The sequence below is a fragment of the Girardinichthys multiradiatus genome, chromosome 14 (assembly GCF_021462225.1).
Source record: "Girardinichthys multiradiatus isolate DD_20200921_A chromosome 14, DD_fGirMul_XY1, whole genome shotgun sequence".
NCBI lineage: Eukaryota > Metazoa > Chordata > Actinopteri > Cyprinodontiformes > Goodeidae > Girardinichthys > Girardinichthys multiradiatus.
In genome coordinates, this window is record NC_061807.1 from 3220260 (window position 1) to 3242210 (window position 21951).

At 41.8% G+C, this 21951-nt stretch overlaps 1 protein-coding gene across 1 annotated transcript in view; it reads right to left on the minus strand.

Moving 5' to 3' along the window:
• LOC124880977 overlaps window positions 1-21951 on the minus strand; it is a 43275-nt gene that overhangs the window by 16827 nt on the left and 4497 nt on the right. Inside the window, exon 2 of the mRNA XM_047386446.1 lies at window positions 19304-19897. Coding sequence (XP_047242402.1) covers window positions 19304-19880 — 577 coding nt within the window. The 5' untranslated portion in view covers window positions 19881-19897. The remainder of the gene's footprint in view (window positions 1-19303; window positions 19898-21951) is intronic.

Below are 21951 nucleotides of genomic sequence, written 5' to 3' on the forward strand. Positions count from 1 at the left end.
ACAGTTGATCTGAAGTTCTGGAGCTGGGGAAGTAAAGAGGACTGTAACGAACAAAGTATAATCTGTGAAATGTTATGTGTTTTATCTGTGAAAGGTTAGGTGGTTTATCTCTAGCAGCAATATGAACAAAAGTTCATGTGTTGCAGGTTCAGCAGAATCTTTTCTGTTGCAGGTGTAAAGATTATGATCTTTTGCATGTAAACTGTAACGAACAAAGTGTAATCTGTGAAATGCTATGTGGTTTATCTCTAGCAGCAATATGAACAAAAGCGATGATATTCTGTTGCAGGTGTAAAGATTGTGATCTTTTGCATGTACAACGAGCTAAAATAACTGCTGAAAATGTATGATAACATGTTGAGGTTAGGAAACAGTGTGGGCGGTTTGGAACTTGCCATGACTGAGAAGCAGCTGAGTGGTTTTGGAACTTTCCATGACGGAGAAACAGAAAGAAGTTTGAACAGAAAAACATTGAAGACCGTTGAAGTCCTATTTCCTTCAAGAAATCACTCGTTGTTACCAGAGGGAATCATTCAGTCTATGGAAGAATCTCCATCTTCAAAGCCTCTCAAACCCACTAGTTTCAGCTTCAGGGAAAGACAGGTTGAGTTGACTGATTTGTTTTTTATTATCGTTGAAATAATCATTATTGCTGAATTAAAGCTGTTGCTTGCTCCTGCCAAAGCTCTACTAATTAAAGAAAGCATATAAAATTCTAGTTAAGTTGTGGACATTCAATTATTTAAGTCACAGTACTGTTGATTTTTCATTGGTGGTAAAAAGTCTTGTTGTTTGGTCCTATTAGATTATAGGAGGTTTTTAACGGTTGCCTTAGTCAAATAAGTTAAAACAGCGCCCTTGAAGCTCGTGCCGAGCTACTAAAATTATCCTAGTCCATATACCAAGTGCCAGTTGTAAAATAAGGAATGAGCAGCCGTGAACAAAAGTGACTGTGCAAGGTGAGGATGACCGCGAAAGGCTACTCGGTCACCCGGGCCTCCAGTTGAAGAAGGGCGAGACTTTTGGATGAAGGCTGTCAGGGGCTAGGCGAGTCATTTCCCGACACCAGCTTAAACAGAACTTTCAGTGAGCCTGTTAGGCAAGACCCTTCAGGTTTAGGGAAGTCCGGACCCGTTGGATGGAGAGCTGGTTTGAGCAATACCTCTAAGGAAAGGGAAGTAAGTGGGAGGGGTTAGCTCATCAGACAACGAAACCCCTTAGTGCAGCCGGAGTGAACTCTCCGATGATGACTCAGATGGGCCGGCACCAATCCCTGAGAGTGGATTGCGCACCCGCCAGCTTGAGTCCCTTGCCAAAGACATAGAGCGTTTCAACCCTAATAAGGCAGAATCAAACATTGATGATTACCTTAGGGAAGTTGAACGCTGTCTTCTAGATTTGTATTGCCCATCAGCACGGAAAAAACGGAAGCTCATCTGGAAGGCAACATCCAGGAGCTTCCATGTTTTCATGGAGAGCCTGACACCCGCAGTCCGAGACCGTTATTCAACCCTTTGCGAAGCTTTAAGGGAAGAATATTCTGTGTACACGGAACGGGCCTCCGCCACACTTGGTGCTTTCACTATCCAACAGAAGAAAAGCGAAGCACCCAGGGAGTATTACCGGCACTTGAGAGCCGTTTACTTCCAAGGACGCAATGCGCCCGGCATTGAGGAGGAACATGCTTTTAAATCCCTGTTCCTCCACAACCTTCATGAAAGTGTGCGATACGACGTTACTATGTATTGCAGAAAAAAAGGCCATGAGCATGCAAGAGATCCGCAAATATGCTCAGATGGCGTGGGAAACACGTGCTCGCCCGACCAAGGGATCGGAGAGCGAGGCTAGGGTTTGGGTGGTACCAACGGACCACAGGGGGGTCATGTTAGCCTACGCTCATGACTGTAGGGGGTCACAGAGGTCTTAAAGCCACACTCCACACCCTACAACAGGTGGCATTCTGGCCTTCGATGGCTCACGACACCCAAATCTTCATCCAAGGATGTTTGACTTGCTGTCAGTTCCAACCGTCACAACCACTCGGTCGGGCCCCACTTCAGCGAAGGGGGGTCACATTCCCGTGGTCCCACCTGCAAATCGACTGGGTTGGACCAGTCCCCAAATCGACCAGAGGTAACAAATACCTCCTAACAGTGACGTGCAGTTTCAACAAGTGGGTTGAATGCTTACCTGCACCAAACGACACAGCTGTAACCACAGCTGTTCTTCTGCTTAACCATGTTTTCAGCCGGTAGGGCCTTCCCCTGTCCATTAACTCAGACAGAGGGACACATTTCCCCTCAAGCGTCCTGATAGCGCTGTTTGACTTTCTGGGAGTGGAAGTAAAATTTCACATTCCCTACCACCCTCAATCGTCGAATCAGGTGGAGCGGATGAACCATACCATAGTGGCCATGCTAAAGAAGTATGCTAGCAGCAACGGAAAGGACTGGGACATCAAACTCCCTTTAGTCCTGATGGCCATCCGGTCCACCCCCCAAACCCTCTACAGGAGTGACACCTTTTGAGATGATGACTGGAAGGCAAATGACTCTCCCACTTCATCTACTGTACCATCCAGAAGATGTGAGTGACAACTGCCTACACAGCACACCAATATGTCGCAGTCTTGAAGGGGCACCTCAGATCCACATTCGCTTGGGCGCAAACAAACCTGGAAGCCAGCGTAGAGGGCGCAAAAGCATATTATGACCGGAAAGCAGCCCACCGTGAATACAAAGTGGGTGAAAAAGTTTTCTATTTCAGATTTGCCCTACCAACCGGACGCTCCAGAAAATTTCTCCCAAAATGGGCAGGCCCCTTCAAAATTGTGGGGAAACTCTCACCAGTTGCCTACAGAATAAGAATCTCAAAATCCAAACAGGCCCCGATGTACAAATGGGTTCACGCGAACCAGATCAAAGCCTACCACAGACTCTTCTCCACAGAAACAGGGCTCCCTTGCGGAACTGAGGGAGGAGAGAGTAGCGCACAGGGTCAGCCAGATAGATGCATGTAAATAAACTCCACACTAACATGCACTAACCACTAACAACTCCACCCATAAAATGTTTCCCTTCTATAATCAGGATTTCTCTGTTGCTGGATGGAGGTCATCTGGATGATTGGCATTCTTATTGGCTCCACATTTGCTCTACCAACCGGTGTAACACAGATAGGACCACCAACCGGCACAGTCCTGCAAGACGCCCCCAGGCTCCTTATTACGCACTGTAGACTCCACACGCAGAGGGTCTTCGTGCGCCTAGACCCGTGGGACGTGTACCGTAAACACATCCGTCTTCCGCCACTGATGACTGAAGGAAGACCTCAGGGGACTCAAACCCCCGACACCATAGACCATGCCAAACAGACTACAATCTATATCCTCAAACAACTGCAGAGATTCATGGTCACCGAAGAGGACCTCAGCAGCAGTAAACGCCCAAAGAGATTCCTAGGTGGATTGATAGCCTCAGCTGCGGCGCTGGGATCTCTGTTTTCCGTTGGCCTTTCAGCAGCAAATTCCGTTAGCCTGAAAACTATTCAGAGACACGTGCAAGAATTGGATGACGAAATGCCAGAAATCCAACAAAGACTCCTCCTCCAACAGAGACTATTAGACATACAAACCAAGACCCTCCCTGCATGCACTGCAAACCCTCACAGAAGTGGTCAGGAATGATTTGATCTACACACAGGTTGTAAGAGATTTGATGCAGGACCTGATTAGGGAGGTTGGTTCATCGGTAGACAGCCTAACCGAAGGGCGGATACCCACTTACCTAGTTCCGCTGGATTTGGTAGAGAAAATCCTAAAGTCCACCACAACAGACACCTTGCAACCTCCACAAACACACCTAGCTTATAGCTTAGGCAGTGCAATCCCAATTTTCGTCAATCCGGATAACCTAGAGATAGGATTCATGCTCAATCTTCCTATCATTGAAAGAGCAAACGTATACAGCCTCAGCACTGAACTCTGTAATCATTCCTCTGCCTTAATTTAGATTAAAGGAGCTAAAAGTTAGAAACTGGTTAAGAGTCGGTCCTTTAAGAGTCTTTAGATAGAGTGTGTGATCGCTTCATGGGGACCAAGTACCGGAGGGGCTCCGAGGCGTTTGACCGCCACCAGCGTGTGTTAGCTTGGACAAATGTGACTCCTTGCTTATTGTTCATATTATTTTCTGCAGGTTAAATGTTGCATTTGTTCGACAGAACTTTCCTATTTAAACAAAAGCACCTCCTCAATGCTGAGGTATGATAGGGCCAGACATGAGAATGAAGTCCCAGATATACCCAGGATAAACTCAGGTATACAGCCATTCTACAACTTACTAACAGCTGCTTTATTGATAAATAATCCCTGTTAATTTATTCCAGATGCTGGATGGGGCTCTGCTGAATTTTATCCTGAAGGACTGCCAGCCCCTCGGTATTGTGGAGACCAAGACCCTCCAGGGCACCGTGGTTACTGTAAACTTACACTCCACTCTTATTAACAATACCCTGCATGCACTGCAAACCCTCACAGAAGTGGTCAGGAATGATTTGATCTACACACAGGTTGTAAGAGATTTGATGCAGGACCTGATTAGGGAGGTTGGTTCATCGGTAGACAGCCTAACCGAAGGACGGATACCCACTTACCTAGTTCCGCTGGATTTGGTAGAGAAAATCCTAAAGTCCACCACAACAGACACCTTGCAACCTCCACAAACACACCTAGCTTATAGCTTAGGCAGTGCAATCCCAATTTTCGTCAATCCGGATAACCTAGAGATAGGATTCATGCTCAATCTTCCTATCATTGAAAGAGCAAACGTATACAGGCTTAAAACAGTGTTAAATGTCGGGTTTTGGAAGGAAAACACACACGTACAACTAAAAACCCCATCACTCTTGGCTTACCACGAGGCCGACCCAAAGTTTTATTTGATTCCCAATTTAGACCTATGCACCAAAACCAAGGACCTCAATTGGGTGTGCCTGAGTAACCCGTTTATTAGAGATGTCACCGATTACATGTGTGGTTTAAGGGAGGGATCTCCCGAACAAAATTGTCAGGCAAAGGTAACTCTGAAGGATGTAGGGTTAGAAACCAAGGTCGAACGTACGGGTAACCGATGGCTTGTAAGCACACCAGTAACAGAAGCCTTGCTATCCTACGATCAGCATGACACCGTTACCAGAATAAAATTACCCAACCAAACAATGTTCGTCTCCGTACCCCAAGGTGCACTCCTACATCTCGGGGACATAATACTTCATCACCTTAATCTCGATCGATATGATACAGAAATTGAAATTATGGATGCCTTCAAGGGATATAATTTCAGCATTGACGCTAGTATTGAAAAACAACTGATAGTGGAAGGTACCAAACAGATTAAGTTCAGCCTCACCCCTGCAGAATTAAGCTTCACACCTCTCCCTCAGTTCCCCCAGCGAACAGAATGGACAGAAACCCACACTATGACCGTTACGGTAGTTCTCCTTGTAATCGGGTGGGTCGTGACGGCAGGAATGGCACACACCGCATACAGACAGGTTAAGTGTTTATAGGTCAGGATTGATTCCCTCACATTCATTCCCCCACGGTTCATAGCACCGCCTTTGCCAATGACACAGCCAGGTTCCAGTGCCAAATAGAAGTTGGACGAATAAGCTATGAACCATGATTTTATTTTTTTTATATATACATATATGTGTGTGGTATCTCTTATTGCGGTTTCATTTTGTCTCAGGGTTACCAAAGCTGATGACCAAGGAATGTAATGATGATATGAATGTATTGTCCTGTATTTTCTCATGGAACAATGTAGAAAGGTATGAGTTAGTCAGAGTTTAGTCCTGCCCAGGCTAACCTCTATCCTGCCCAGTCGTAGGTTTTGAGGAACACAGAGACAGTTTTGTTTTGTTCTGCTTCGCCACGGATCACTGATTGTTCAGCAATTGACAGAATGGTCCCATTAGCTTCAAAGACTGCGATTCATCTCACCCTTTGAACCTAGGGGGGAATGTTGGACCACCTGTTTCTGAATATTGGACTATCTGCACGTTGTTGGACGTCACTGTGCCTCTCCAATGGCATCGGCCATTTTGTATCCAGGACAGTCAGCTCCTACATATCCCATTGAGCATTGCGACTGATATGACTGGGCGTCCCAAGTCTGACGTCACAGGACGCTATATAGGAAGGCGCCCATTTTGATCATACGCCTTTTGCTAGAGACCGAATAACTGAGTTACAGTTGGAGTTGCGCCCCCCACTCTCCACTCACCACCACACCTCTTCGTCATATTCTCAATTTTGCCATAACTGCTGGTTGATTCAATACACACCCACTGCTGTTTTCTTTATTTTTGCTTAGTTAGATGTGTTACCCTTGTTATGTAGAATTTTACATGTTGAGTAGGTGAAGATTAATAAATATCCACATAGAATAAAAAGAGAGAGCGTTTTGTGTTCATTGAGTGCGAAATGATTCGTCAGTCAAGATAAGGTTAAAGTTCCACACGTTTCGGCAGAAACAGTCAATTAAACAGTGACATCTCCGGCAATAGTTATTAATTATTACGGAGTATTTAACGGTTGTAATTGTCAAAGGCGTTGAGCCACAATTACAACACCAGAAACATCTCTGGTCTCGATTCATAAATGAGGATTTTGGTTAAGAAATTTATTTAGTCAAATTATGATTTTTAATTATAATTATTGATCAAGATTAATCAATCAATAATCATAACCCCCAACAGATACAAATAGTTAAGGGGTCGGGCCCCTCAAATAAAGGATGTAAGAAAGAGGGGGCCGTGATCAGGCTCACTGGATTGACCGAGGATAACCCATAAGTGAAAAGGGGGGCCGCCGTCTGACCCGATATCCTTTACAGTGATTTCTGTGACTTAATGAATAATGTTGATATTAAAGGAATCAGAATATTTGATTCAATGGTATGAATGCTGTACAGATAATCAGATAAGTTAATGACAGATTGATTAAATGAAATTAGTTAAGCACATGTCATGAATGAAAGTATTAATAGGACCTCGCAGGTTATTTTTAGTTATGTGTTCACCTCTCCATAGGTTGATTTTTAGGACGTGTTACAATTGGGCGTAATCTGCCCGGAATGAACATATGATTCTATATTCCATTTTAAGACTAACCTTTTCAGGTAGCTGAACCTGCCAAAAGACGCTTGGGGATGGATGTCGCTCAGGGGGCAGAGAAGATGGACAAAGACAATCAACACTTAGGGTCTACATTAACTGATTCACATGATGTTAGACAGAACTTTCTGCTGTGCTTCAAGCTGTTGTCCTTTCTCTCTCTTTTCTCTAAATCATGCACATACAGGTTTTATGGGGTTAGAGTTGTTTCCACTAGGTGTATCAACTGTTGCTTAGATACAACCAGGGGTCTACCGAAGGGATGGCGTTCCTCCTTGGGGGAGGAGGAACCACGTGACAGCTGGAAGAAGATTCCCTGGTCATATATAGGTTTAACACACACATACAGGGTTGAATGATTGTTTCAGGGGATGGGTACCCAGTTGCAGGTGGTCCACTACCCAGTGTCTAGGGGTTAACTGATCTAAATTAGTGAGGTGCCTTTAAATGACACCTCATCAGGAGGGTTGTTAGGAATAACCTTTATTAATATACTCATAGCTGTTTTTCCCATTTATACTATAGTGAAATAAAATATAAGTTCCAATGTTTCCCTTTTGTTAGAATAGGATAAGAATACTCATAAACATACAGTACAAGGATAAATGGCCCAAGGGTTGTCATAAATGACCTGAAGCTGGGGCACTGGGGTAGATAGTGGAGCAGCCGGTATAACTGGGTTGATTAGAAAACTACAGCACACTTAGATTAAGGATGGACACCCACTACTACACAATCTAACAGATAGACACCACAATGGTGACACATAGTCTACTGTTAATTACTGAGGGAGTGCACATCCATTGCATTGGAGTGCCAGATATAAAACTACATGTGACCTTCTATCGGGGCTCTTTGTTATCCTCTAACAGATGGCAACGGTCCGAGACGGGAGCCTCAGCACTGAACTCTGTAATCATTCCTCTGCCTTAATTTAGATTAAAGGAGCTAAAAGTTAGAAACTGGTTAAGAGTCGGTCCTTTAAGAGTCTTTAGATAGAGTGTGTGATCGCTTCATGGGGACCAAGTACCGGAGGGGCTCCGAGGCGTTTGACCGCCACCAGCGTGTGTTAGCTTGGACAAATGTGACTCCTTGCTTATTGTTCATATTATTTTCTGCAGGTTAAATGTTGCATTTGTTCGACAGAACTTTCCTATTTAAACAAAAGCACCTCCTCAATGCTGAGGTATGATAGGGCCAGACATGAGAATGAAGTCCCAGATATACCCAGGATAAACTCAGGTATACAGCCATTCTACAACTTACTAACAGCTGCTTTATTGATAAATAATCCCTGTTAATTTATTCCAGATGCTGGATGGGGCTCTGCTGAATTTTATCCTGAAGGACTGCCAGCCCCTCGGTATTGTGGAGAGTAAAGGGTTCAGGGAACTGGTTCAGGTTCTTTAGCCCTCATATGTTTTGCCAACCAGAAAGGTTTGTGTAGAAATTATCTAAAGCGGTAGTTGATATATTCAATTTATTTAATCTTTAATTTAAATTCATTGATTTGCCTTTGGTTTGACTTGGTGTAATTTTAAGACCATCAAACAAATGGTGGACAAAAAGTATGAGGAGGAAAGGGAACGAGTGAAAATGGAAGTACAGTAAGATGTGGCCGTGAGTATAACAGCTGACATGTGGACATCTGTGAACATGAAGGCTTACTTGGTTCTCACTACATTAATGAGAGTTTGCAGTTATGTACATCTGTGTTGGGAGTGCAATACTTTCCACAAAGTCACACTGCTGATAATTTGGCTCAAGTCAATAGGGCTATGAGGAGGACAGGGTCATAACCAATAAAGTAAAATATCTTGTGACCGACGCAGCACCAAACATGATTGCATTCACTAGACAGGTCCAAATTCGACTCTCAATTTGTATTGCACAAAGTCTCAATTTATTAGTTAGAAAATCATGTGATCAGATCCCCACTCTTACATCCATCAGACACAAAGCCAGGCACATTGTCACATACTTTAGATCAAGCACTACAGGCAAGGAGAAGCTTGCTTAAGTGCAGCAACAGATGGGACAACCAACCCTGAAACTTATGAATGAGGTCCCAACACGCTGGAACAGCACATATGAAATGCTGTCAAGGCTACATGATGGGAAAGAACCAGCGTGGGTACCATCATAGGAGAAACGCATCTTGTGCTTGCTTCTTTCCATCAAGAGGCGAAGAGAGGCGAATGTCAGGGTCAAAGGTCATTGCGATGATGAAAATGCTCTATCTTACACTGGGAGGTAATGCTTCAACCTTGCATACACCTACATGAACACCTGAAGTGTCGAGTCACAGACACTGCTTCCAATATGGAGTCACTAAGTGTGTTGACCCTAGCAACACTTCTAGACCCCAGATTTAAATCACTCGGGTTCTGCAGTTTGTCCAAGTGCAATGAGGCCATCAGTAGACTGCGGTCAGAATGTGCGTCTGTAATCGGACGCACAAATGAGCCCAAGCCGGGATCGTTTTCACAACAGCTGTCTGCATGCACGTCAGGCATGTTATTCAGCATTAATTGTTTGTTGCTGTTTGGAAATCATGTACTAAAATGCCAATTTGTTGTTTTTTAGATAACTTTCGACAACATCTCGACATCAAAGTGGGCAGGCATACCAAAAGTGCCACAGCTGACGCTATACAGTAGATGCAAAGATGCCTGGCAGAGGGCATAATTGCCAGGTCCCAGGATCCTATGAGATACTGAGACAACCAAAAGACAATCTATCCAAACCTCTTCTGCCTTTCCTTACAATTTCTCTGTGGTAAGGCGTCGCTAGCTTAGCGTTAGCTTTAACTCCACCATGGCTACGCATTCTGCTGTTTCTCTCTCTGAGTCTCTTCCTTTCTCCTGCTCTCTGTGTCAGATGTTCAGTTATTCCTCTGCCTCCTTTAGTGATAATGGTACGTGTAATAAATGTAGCATTTTTGTAGCTTTGGAGGCGAGGGTGTTGGAATTGAAGGCCACCGAGGGTAGCTCCCCGTAGCAGTTCTTAAGCAGAGCTCGTGCAGCCGGGGCCTCAGGCCGGCTGGTTGACAGTACGTAGAAAGCATAGTCCTAGATCCTAGCCCACAGGTCACCACCAACCCGTCTTCGTTTCTAACAGATTTTTCCCGCTCAGCGACACACCCGCTGAGAAACCAAATCTGGTAATTGGCAGCTCCATAGTGATGGCACTAGAGACACCAGCAACCATGTGATCAGTGACGACATGTTTAGCCGCATGCTGTCATTCAACCGCTGCCTGTCTAGATGGTTTCCAGAAAACAATTTGGGCTACATTGATAATTGGCAAACATTTTGGAGAAAACCTGGTCTGATCCGGAGAGACGGCATCCATCCCACTTTGGATGGAGCAGCTCTTCTTTCTAGGAATCTGGCCGAATTTATAAGTTATCCAAAACTCTGACAACCCAGGGTTCAGACCAGGATGCAGGGTCCTGTTTTAACACTCCTCTCTGCAGCTTCTGTTCTGCTACCCACCCATTACCCTATTAAGACAGTGTCTCACCCACAGCCAAAATTGCATAGATCAAAAAATAATCTAAAAGGAGGAAATCAGGAAAATATCATAAAAATAAACACAACTCAGACTAAAAATAAAAATAAAACAATTAAATTTGGCCTACTGAACATAAGATCTCTCTCTTCAAAGACATTGCTAGTTAGTTAGCTGATTTGTGACAATCAGATTGATTTATTTGCCTCACAGAAACCTGGTTGCAGCAAGAGGATTATGTTACTATAAATGAGTCAACTCCTACTAATTATTTAAATTTTCTCATTCCTCGAAATACTGGGCAAGGAGGAGGAGTAGCAACCATCTTTCAGTCTGATTTATTGACTAGTCCCAGACCAATCAATAGCTACAACTCTTTTGAATATTTAATCCTTAGTTTTCCTCATCCAAATTGCAAAGCTCAAAAACCACTTCTGTTTGTTGTTTTGTACCGTCCACCAGGCCCTTACTCTCAATTTTTAGATCAGTTTTCAGACCTTTTATCTGATTTAGTGTTAAATACAGATAAAGTTATTATAGTGGGGGATTTTAAAATTCACATTGACACTGAAAGTGATAGCCTAAATATACTCTTTAATGCTCTCTTAGACTCAATTGGCTTTGCTCAAAACATTAACAAACATACCCACCTTTGTCTTCATTCTCTGGACCTTGTGCTGACATATGGCAGTGGAGTGTAAAGTGTTAACTGGAGGCCTTTGCGGCTGGATTACCAGTGAGAGATAATAATAACGGCAGAGGAAGGTGGAAGTAGCAATTGGTTTATTCAGGCGCACACCATCAAGCCTAACAGCATCAAGCCTCTCAACATGACACAATTGCAGCCTTAAATAGGCACAGCTGATAAAAGGACATAACCATTTTCTACATGGAATTTAACATCTCACATATTCCCCCTTACTTTTTATAAATATTTTATATTTTTTTAAACCTACACACCCTAACACCATAAAACCTCACAAATACTAAGTGCACAAATCCCCCACATTTTCCATGGTCTCTCCCGGTACCTATAAATGGTGTCTGGACCCCCGGGGAAGTATTTGTCCAAACACCCTGGAGAGAACACAGAAAAGATAGGTGAGTCACTTCCTTAGCACAACACTTCTCCTTCACTGACACTTTTAAACAGGCTTTACACAAACACTTGCTCAAGTTTCACAACAATAGACCTTATTTGCTCTGACTAACAATTCACCTTTCACAGACACCCACGCCACTTCTTAACGAGGAGCAGCTGTGCAGAGCCTGGAACAAAAGGCTACGTGCTCATCACTAAAACACTCAATAAATATTAAATAAAAAGTTAAAACTTGTGTGCAAATGATTATGTGCAAATCCATGCCTAAAGTGCAGTGCTAGATAAAGTGTTTGTTAAAATGCTAGATAAAGTGTTTTTAATAAAGTGCAAAGGTGCTCTTAAAGTGCTATGAATTACTTAGACCTCTTCATTACATAAAGACATAACAATATTTTCTCATAACACTGTCCTGTCTGACTATTTTTTAATAACCCTTGAGTTTAATTTAACCCAGTACTCCACACCTGAAAGAAAATTTCATTATAACCTTTAAAGAATCTGTTCCACTTTCAATTTCCAATGTCAAAGAAAAACACAGTGGAGGGCAATAATTCTGTTTCTGCCCCTTCACAAATTGATTATCTTGTTCATAGTGTTACTTCATCATTGCGTGATGCATTAGAAAATGGCGCTCTGCACACCTAGAGGATTCCTACTTAATCTGGAAAAATAGCCAACTGTTGTATAAAAAGACACTTTGCCAAGCCAGAACAGCTTATTTCTCATCATTAATAGAAGAGAACAAGAATATTCCTAGATTTCTCTTTAGTACAGTTGCTAAACTTACACAGAGTCATAGCTCTGTTGAGCCATCCATTCCCTTAGCTCTTAGCAGCCATGACTTTATGGTATTCTTCTTAAATAAAATTGATTGTATTAATAATAAAATCTTTGACATACACTCGAAAATGATTACTTCATCTGTAGCAAGTAAGAAAGCGTTGGAAGTAAATGAAGAACTTGTTCTGTGTTTGGACTGTTTTCATTCTGTGAAGCTTCCTGAGTTATCAGAAATATTAGCTTAATCTAAACCTTCAACTTGTATGTTAGACCCAATCCCAACCAAATTATTTAAGGAAGTGTTCCCTCTGATTACCAGCCCCATTTTAGATATGATTAATCTATCCTTAGTAAATGGATATGTACCACAAGCTTTTAAGGTAGCTGTAATTAAACCTTTACTTAAGAAACCTTCGCTTGATCGAGATGACTTGAAAAATTACAGACCAATATCCAATCTTCCATTCTTATCTAAAATTCTTGAGAAAATTGTTGCTAATCAAATGTTGGTTAGGAATAATTGGAATGTATGCACCTGATTTTTGTGAAGTTCCTTGAGACAACATGTGTTGTGAATTGGCACTTTATAAATAAACTGAATTGAATTGAATGGGTACATTACTAAGGTGCAAAGTGGTTTTAGAACAGGGAGAAATACTAATGACCCAATAAGATGTTTAGAACATGAAATCAGAAGAGCGCTAGAAAATAGAGAAAGTGTAGTGGCTGTATTCTTTAAATAGAGAAAGCCTATGAAATGATGTGGGTTGAAGGATTAATGATTAAATAAAATAAAATGAGAATTACTGAAAAAATGTTTAACTGGATTACAATTTTTTAAGAAATACAACTCTAGAAGTTAGAACTGGTCAAGAAATATCAATAAAATATGTCGTAGATAATGGAACACCTCAAGGTAGTATTATACACTGCTCAAAAAAATAAAGGTAATACTTTGTTCTGTACAAAGTTGAATGTGCTGACAACAAAATCACACAAAAATCATCAATGGAAATCAAATTTATTAACCAATGGAGGCCTGGATTTGGAGTCACACACAAAATTAAAGTGGATAAAAACACTACAGGCTGATCCAACTTTGATGTAATGTCCTTAAAACAAGTCAAAATGAGACTCAGTATTGTGTGTGGCCTCCACGTGCCTGTATGACCTCCCTTCAACGCCTGAGCATGCTCCTGATGAAACGGATGGTTTCCTGAGGGATCTCCTCCCAGACCTTGATTGAAGCATCCGCCAACTGGACAGTCTGTGGTGTAACGTGAAACACTCCAGCCACATGAGGTCTAGCAATGTCCTGCATTAGGAGGAACCCAGGGCCAACCGCACCAGCATATGGTCTCACAAGGGGTCTGAGGATCTCATCTCGGTACCTAATGGCAGTCAGGCTACCTCTGGCGAGCACAATGCCACCCCACACCAATACTGACCCACTGCCAAACCGGTCATGCTGAAGGATGTTGCAGGCAGCAGATCGCTCTCCACGGTGTTTCCAGACTCGGTCACGTCTGTCACATGTGCTCAGTGTGAACCTGCTTTCATCTGTGAAGAGCACAGGGCGCCAGTGGCGAATTTGACAATCCTGGTGTTCTCTGGCAAATGCCAAGCATTCTGCACGGTGTTGGGCTGTGAGCACAACCCCCATTTGTGGACATCGGGCCCTCGTACCATCCTCATGAAGTCGGTTTCTAACCGTTTGTGCAGACACATGCACACGTCTCCTGGTAGTGCCTCCAGGCTCTGGAAACAAGATCCTTTCAATTTTACAGTACATTTAAGTAAATCAGAGGCAAAGAACATCATCAAACAGAAATTGAAGGAAGAATGGTAAACTGCGAGCAGATAGCAAAAACCGAGAGCACAGTTTAATAAAGTGTGAGAACGGTTTTGTACCGGCTTTGTTTTTTTTGTACCCGGCGACACTTGCCGTGCTCCGTAAAATACAACAGCTGGAGCATCAGTTAAATGTGGATGAGGTGCCCGTACAGCTGGATGATTTTATTTATTTAACCAAAAACTAAAGTATTTTCACTTGCAGGCAAGAAAGAACACTTAATGAAATAAAAGGACAAATGGAGTTTAAACGAAAATTCAACCTGGAAGACTCACCTCTACCTCCAGCTCCATTCAATTACTCCACCATGTGTCTCCGCTTGAACCAATCAACGTCAAGTCCTCATCCCTCTCCAGCCAATCATCATTCAAGCTTTGCTGTAAAATACTTTCATTCATGGAGCCACCCGATCTTCGGCCGAGCCTCGATCTTCTTCCACCCCATCTCCACCATCCTGCTTCCAAACTTCTCCAGGCTCCCTTACCTCCTCTGGCCTCCACTCCACCACCAGTCAGATTTCAGGGGTAAGATATCTCTAATTCTAATTCTGAGATGTTCATTCAAGCTCACATCATTCTCAGCATTCAGGTCTTCCTCCGGGGTCCGAGCGCCAAAGAAATAAGCTTTTGCTAAAAGACTTTTCTAATTGTCATCTGTGTTTCTCTCATTTCTGAGTCTTTCCAGGTTGAAATGTCTTTACTTAGAGAAGTAATTGGCAAATCAGAAATTATTACACCTATGATTATATATAAACTCACCACGGGCAAGCCTAGAACTCAGTATGTAGTCATGCACAGACCCAGGCATTGGTGATAATGTGGGCTGCATCATACATGTTCTTCACAGACGCTATGTTAATTACATTTATATTAAATAAGTATTTAATACAGAAAAGGGTAGAAAATCCTTTATTGTCCCACAATAGGGGAAATTTGGGTGTGTCAGAAACAAAGCAAAATGGAATAAAAGCATCAAGGTTCATACATCACTAGGACCATAGAAAAAGTTACCAAAATAGATGCTATAAGAACCAACCGGGAAAAACAGGAGTCACAAAAAGTTTGAAGAGGCTGTATAGTAAAGGAGAATAAAACCCAGGAAACATTAAATTAACATTTGAACAAACTGTGTGGTTATCAACAAAGCATACTCAGATTAATTAAATGAGAGGTGCAGCATAGTCAGATGACAGAATCAATGTTAACACTTGTTGAGCAGATGATAAACTCTGCAATATAATATAAAACAAATAAAAAACAATCTCCGTCATTCAGTGAAGGAGCAGTGAATATACAGTATCAGTTTAAGAGCAACAGTAACATTCCTGACAGCACGACAAACAGTTGCCTTTCAAGGATTTTTTGCATCTCCTACAGGTCCTTCTCAAAATATTAGCATATTGTGATAAAGTTAATTATTTTCCATAATGTTATGACAAAAATTCAACATTCATATATTTTAGATTCATTGCACACTAACTGAAATATTTCAGGTCTTTTATTGTCTTAATACGGATGATTTTGGCATACAGCTCATGAAAACCCAAAATTCCTATCTTACAAAATTAGCATATCATTAAAAGGGTCTCTAAACGAGCTATGAACCTAATCATCTGAATCAACGAGTTAACTCTAAACACCTGCAAAAGATTCCTGAGGCCTTTAAAACTCCCAGCCTGGTTCATCACTCAAAATCCAAATCATGGGTAAGACTGCCGACCTGACTGCTGTCCAGAAGGCCACTATTGACACCCTCAAGCAAGAGGGTAAGACACAGAAAGAAATTTCTGAACGAATAGGCTGTTCCCAGAGTGCTGTATCAAGGCACCTCAGTGGGAAGTCTGTGGGAAGGAAAAAGTGTGGCAGAAAACGCTGTACAACAAGAAGAGGTGACCGGACCCTGAGGAAGATTGTGGAGAAGGGCCGATTCCAGACCTTGGGGGACCTGTGGAAGCATTGGACTGAGTCTGGAGTAGAAACATCCAGAGCCACCGTGCACAGGCGTGTGCAGGAAATGGGCTACAGGTGCCGCATTCCCCAGGTCAAGCCACTTTTGAACCAGAAACAGCGGCAGAAGCGCCTGACCTGGGCTACAGAGAAGCTGCACTGGACTGTTGCTTAGTGGTCCAAAGTACTTTTTTCGGATGAAAGCAAATTCTGCATGTCATTCGGAAATCAAGGTGCCAGAGTCTGGAGGAAGACTGGGGAGAAGGAAATGCCAAAATGCCAGAAGTCCAGTGTCAAGTACCCACAGTCAGTGATGGTCTGGGGTGCCGTGTCAGCTGCTGGTGTTGGTCCACTGTGTTTTATCAAGGGCAGGGTCAATGCAGCTAGCTATCAGGAGATTTTGGAGCACTTCATGCTTCCATCTGCTGAAAAGCTTTATGAAGATGATTTCATTTTTCAGCACGACCTGGCACCTGCTCACAGTGCCAAAACCACTGGTAAATGGTTTACTGACCATGGTATCACTGTGCTCAATTGGCCTGCCAACTCTCCTGACCTGAACCCCATAGAGAATCTGTGGGATATTGTGAAGAGAACGTTGAGAGACTCAAGACCCAACACTCTGGATGAGCTAAAGGCCGCTATCGAAGCATCCTGGGCCTCCATAAGACCTCAGCAGTGCCACAGGCTAATTGCCTCCATGCCACGCCGCATTGAAGCAGTCATTTCTGCAAAAGGATTCCCGACCAAGTATTGAGTGCATAACTGTACATGATTATTTGAAGGTTGACGTTTTTTGTATTAAAAACACTTTTCTTTTATTGGTCGGATGAAATATGCTAATTTTGTGAGATAGGAATTTTGGGTTTTCATGAGCTGTGTGCCAAAATCATCCGTATTAAGACAATAAAAGACCTGAAATATTTCAGTTAGTGTGCAATGAATCTAAAATATATGAATGTTAAATTTTCATCATGACATTATGTTCTCTCTAAAGGCATCAAAACTGTGAATGAACACATGGATTCATGTAGCAAACAAAACAGTTAGTTCAAATTTTTTGTTTACTTCATAACTCAATATGTGTTCCTTCAAAGTTTTGTTGCCTTTGCTGAGAATCTACAATGTAAATAATCATGAAAACAATGAGACCCATTAAGTGAGAAAGTATATTTAAAAAGTTTGACCGGTAGTGTATGTATTTCTCAATATATAAACTTTATTGAATATATCAAAACAACATCCAGCTGTTTGTATTGTAACATCTCAGATGTTGAGTTGTAGCTATATATCTGAGGCTGACGAAAATTGTGAACTCTTCAACCTTGATGAAAATCTGGTGCTTAACTAGGTGCTTCCTCAGACTAGAAGTATTCCCACCACTGGCCTTGAACTTCACATCACTAATTTTACAGCAACCGTGATCTGTTTGAGCATTTAAACCTTAATCATTTTCTTCTCTAGTGTGGATTCTCATGTGTCTGTTTAAATGTCCTTTTTGATTAAATCTCTGTCCACATAGATCACAACAGATAGGTTTCTGTCCAGTGTGGATTCTCATGTGTGTGTTTAAACTTAATTTATGGTTAAATCTTTTTCCACATAGATCACAACAGAAAGGTTTCTCTCCAGTGTGGATTCTCATGTGTGTATTTAAACTTCCTTTTTGGCTAAATCTTTGTCCACATAGATCACAACAGAAAGGTTTCTGTCCAGTGTGGATTCTCATGTGTGCGTGTGAATGTCCTTTTTCAGTAAATCTTTGTCCACATAGATCACAACAGAAAGGTTTCTGTCCAGTGTGGATTCTCATGTGTGTGTTTAAATTTGATTTCTGTTTAAATCTTTGTCCACATAGATCACAACAGAACGGTTTCTCTCCAGTGTGGATTCTCATGTGTGTGTTTAAACTTCCTTTTTGGCTAAATCTTTGTCCACATAGATCACAACAGAAAGGTTTCTGTCCAGTGTGGATTCTCATGTGTGCGTTTAAATGTCCTTTTTCAGTAAATCTTTGTCCACATAGATCACAACAGAAAGGTTTCTGTCCAGTGTGGACTCTCAAGTGTCTGTTTAAACTTGATTTCTTTTTAAATCTTTGTCCACATAGATCACAACAGAAAGGTTTCTCTCCAGTGTGGAATCTCATGTGTGTCTTTAAAGGTCCTTTTTGGTTAAATCTTTGTCCACATAGATCACAACAGAAAGGCTTCTCTCCAGTGTGGATTCTCATGTGTGTGTTTAAACTTAATTTATGGTTAAATCTTTGCCCACATTGATCACAACAGAAAGGTTTCTCTCCAGTGTGGATTCTCATGTGTGTGTTTAAACTTCCTTTTTGGCTAAATCTTTGTCCACATAGATCACAACAGAAAGGTTTCTGTCCAGTGTGGATTCTCATGTGTGCGTTTAAATGTCCTTTTTCAGTAAATCTTTGTCCACATAGATCACAACAGAAAGGTTTCTCTCCAGTGTGGATTCTCATGTGTGTGTTTATATTTGATTTCTTTATAAATCTTTGTCCACATAGATCACAACAGAAAGGTTTCTCTCCAGTGTGGATTCTCATGTGTGTGTTTAAACTTCCTGTTTGGCTAAATCTTTGTCCACATAGATCACAACAGAAAGGTTTCTGTCCAGTGTGGATTCTCATGTGTGCGTTTAAATGTCCTTTTTCAGTAAATCTTTGTCCACATAGATCACAACAGAAAGGTTTCTGTCCAGTGTGGACTCTCATGTGTCTGTTTAAACTTGATTTCTGTTTAAATCTTTGTCCACATAGATCACAACAGAAAGGTCTCTCTCCAGTGTGGATTCTCATGTGTCTGTTTAAAGCGCATTTTCCAATAAAGGTTTTACCACAGTCTTCACAGCTAAACTTCACTCCTGTCTGGACTTTCTTTGGCGATTCCACATTTTTCTTCTCTGTGAAACATTTCTTCCCATCTAGCGAGCTTAAAGATTCTATTTCTGAATTTATCATGTCTTCATGAAGAAAACCACGGTGAACAAATTGTTCAGCAAACTCAGGGGAGCTAAAAGGTTTGTTAATGTTTCCATCTGACTCAGGAGCTCTGCTGTCCTTCCAGTCATTGTCCATGTTCTTGGATTTCAGTCCAGAGTCTGACAAGTGTTTGAGCTCAGAGACGGGGTGCTTTACATCATCGGCCTTTTCATTCTTCTCAGTGTCTTCAGTTTCTGAGGAAATGGAACCATCTCCATGATCTTGTATCCTGGTGGATTCTTCTCCATCGATGTCTTCTGGATTCACTCTGCCTTTAATTTGGTCTTGATAAAGCTGTGAGAGCAGAGGGGACTGTTTATCATCCTCACTCTTTATGGGAGTAGCAGTGACTGGAAACCTGATGGCATCGATCTCCTCCTTCCCATTGAGCTGCTCTCCCCCCAGACTGGTGTAGACCTCCTCCTGTTCCTCCTTTATGTGGTGGGGCTTTGGGTCATGTAGGCCAGCACAAGGTCTATGGTTTACAGGAGTTTCTTCTTTAACCATCGGGATCTGCTTAACATCTGCAGGAAACAATGAAACACATCATGCATATTAGAAAGTTTTTGACTTCAGCCTGGACTGAGTGACTTTTAATAAAGATATTTAGGTGCTTTGATTACATTAAATTCTATGATTTAATTACCATTTATTCTTATCCTTTTATTTTGCAAGGTGACTTAATAAATTACAGACCTATATCCAATCTACCGTCCTCATCTACAATTTGTTCCATCTGGACCAAAACCTCACGCCACAAGAACAGTTTCTTCCCATCTGCCACCAGCCTTGTTAACAAAGCCCGGAAACCACCCTGACAGGACACTTGTAAACTGTAACTCTATGAGTTACATTAACGCTCAGCTTGGACTCCTGCTTTACTTGCACAATGATCACCTGCACTGTTGTATTGCTCTTGCATCTTATACTGCTCTATATTTAGTCTCACTCACTTAAAACTGCACATATATTTATATTATATTGTAGATATGTTTATATTGTTTAATTTGTACTGTATTGCACCGACTACGCCAAAACAAATTCCTTGTATGTCCAAAAACGTACTTGGCAATAAAGCTTTTCTGATTCTGATTGAAAATAGCTGCTAAACAAATGTGTGAACATTTACACAACAATGATCTGTTTGAAGAGTTTCAGTCAGGTTTCAGAGCTCATCATAGCACTGAAACAGCTCTGCTGAAAGTTACTAATGATATTCTTATGGCCTCAGATAATGGACTTGTGTCTGTACTGGTTCTGTTAGATCTCAGTGCTGCATTTGAAAGTCGATCACAATATTCTCTTAGAAAGGCTGGAAAATGGTTTCTAGGATTTCCTTCTTTCATTGCCAAAATTAGAAATATCCTACTCACGTTTGACGCTAAAAAATTTATCCATGAATCTGTTACTTCAAGGCTGCAGTATTGTAAGCCTTCAGCTGATCCTAAATGCTGCAGCAAGAGTTCTGATAAAAATTAAAATGAGAGATCATATTTCTCCTATTTTAGCTTCCCTTCATTGGCTCCCTGTTAAATCCAGAATAGAATTTTAAATTCTCCTCCTCACATAAAAAAAACTCTTAATGATCAAACTTCTTCATACATCAGAGATCTGATTGTTCCATATGTTCCTAACAGAGCACTTTGTTCTCAGACTGCAGGTTTACTGGTGGTTCCTAGAGTCTCTAGAAGTAGAATGGGAGGCAGATTCTTTAGTTATCAGGCTCCTCTGCTGTGGATCCAGCTCCCAGTTTTAGTCCGTGAGGCAGACACGCTGTCTACTTTTAAGGCTAGGCTTAAAACTTTCCTTTTTGATAAAGCTTATAGTTAGAGTGGCTTAGGTTATCCTGAGCTATCTCTGTAGTTATGCTGCTATAGGCTTAGGCTGCTGGAGGACATAATGACCACTTTCACTCTGTGCTACATTCTCATACTACTCTCCAAATTTGCATTATTTGCTGTTATTTCAGGTTTTAACTTTATGTTCTCTCTCTTTTCTCTTCCTAGAAGCAACACCTAGCCTGACACTGTATCTACCTGTGACACCTTCCTGGAGGGGGGCATCGGCCAAGCTTCTGCTGCCAACAACTTGATGTTTACCTTCTACCGATGATACACTTGGTCCTGTATTTCAGTGTTTAACCCTATCTTTCTCCTAGATATAGCTACTAACTGAGCTTTTACTGTGACTAACTACTAACCACTGTGACTAAATTTATGTGCTCTCTTTCATACTCATACATGCCTGCTGAGTATGAGGGATGCTGCAAAGTCAATGACAGCGACTGTCCACTGTCTCTACATGCTAATCCAGGAGGAGTGAATGCTGCAAGTCACTGACTTGATGCAATCTGCAGGGTTTCCTTAGACAGAATTTTTTTTTAACCAATTTAAATAGATAATTGAATTGACTGCACTGTTTGAAAGTTAGGATTAATTGGAACCTGGAAAAAGCAGGTACAGTCTTTCCCCAATTTTAATGTTTTCAACTGCAATGGTCTTCAGAATAAGTTCATACACAGAGGAGGCAGAGAATAATAAGCCTACTAGAAGACATGAGGCAAGACGAGGAGGTACGA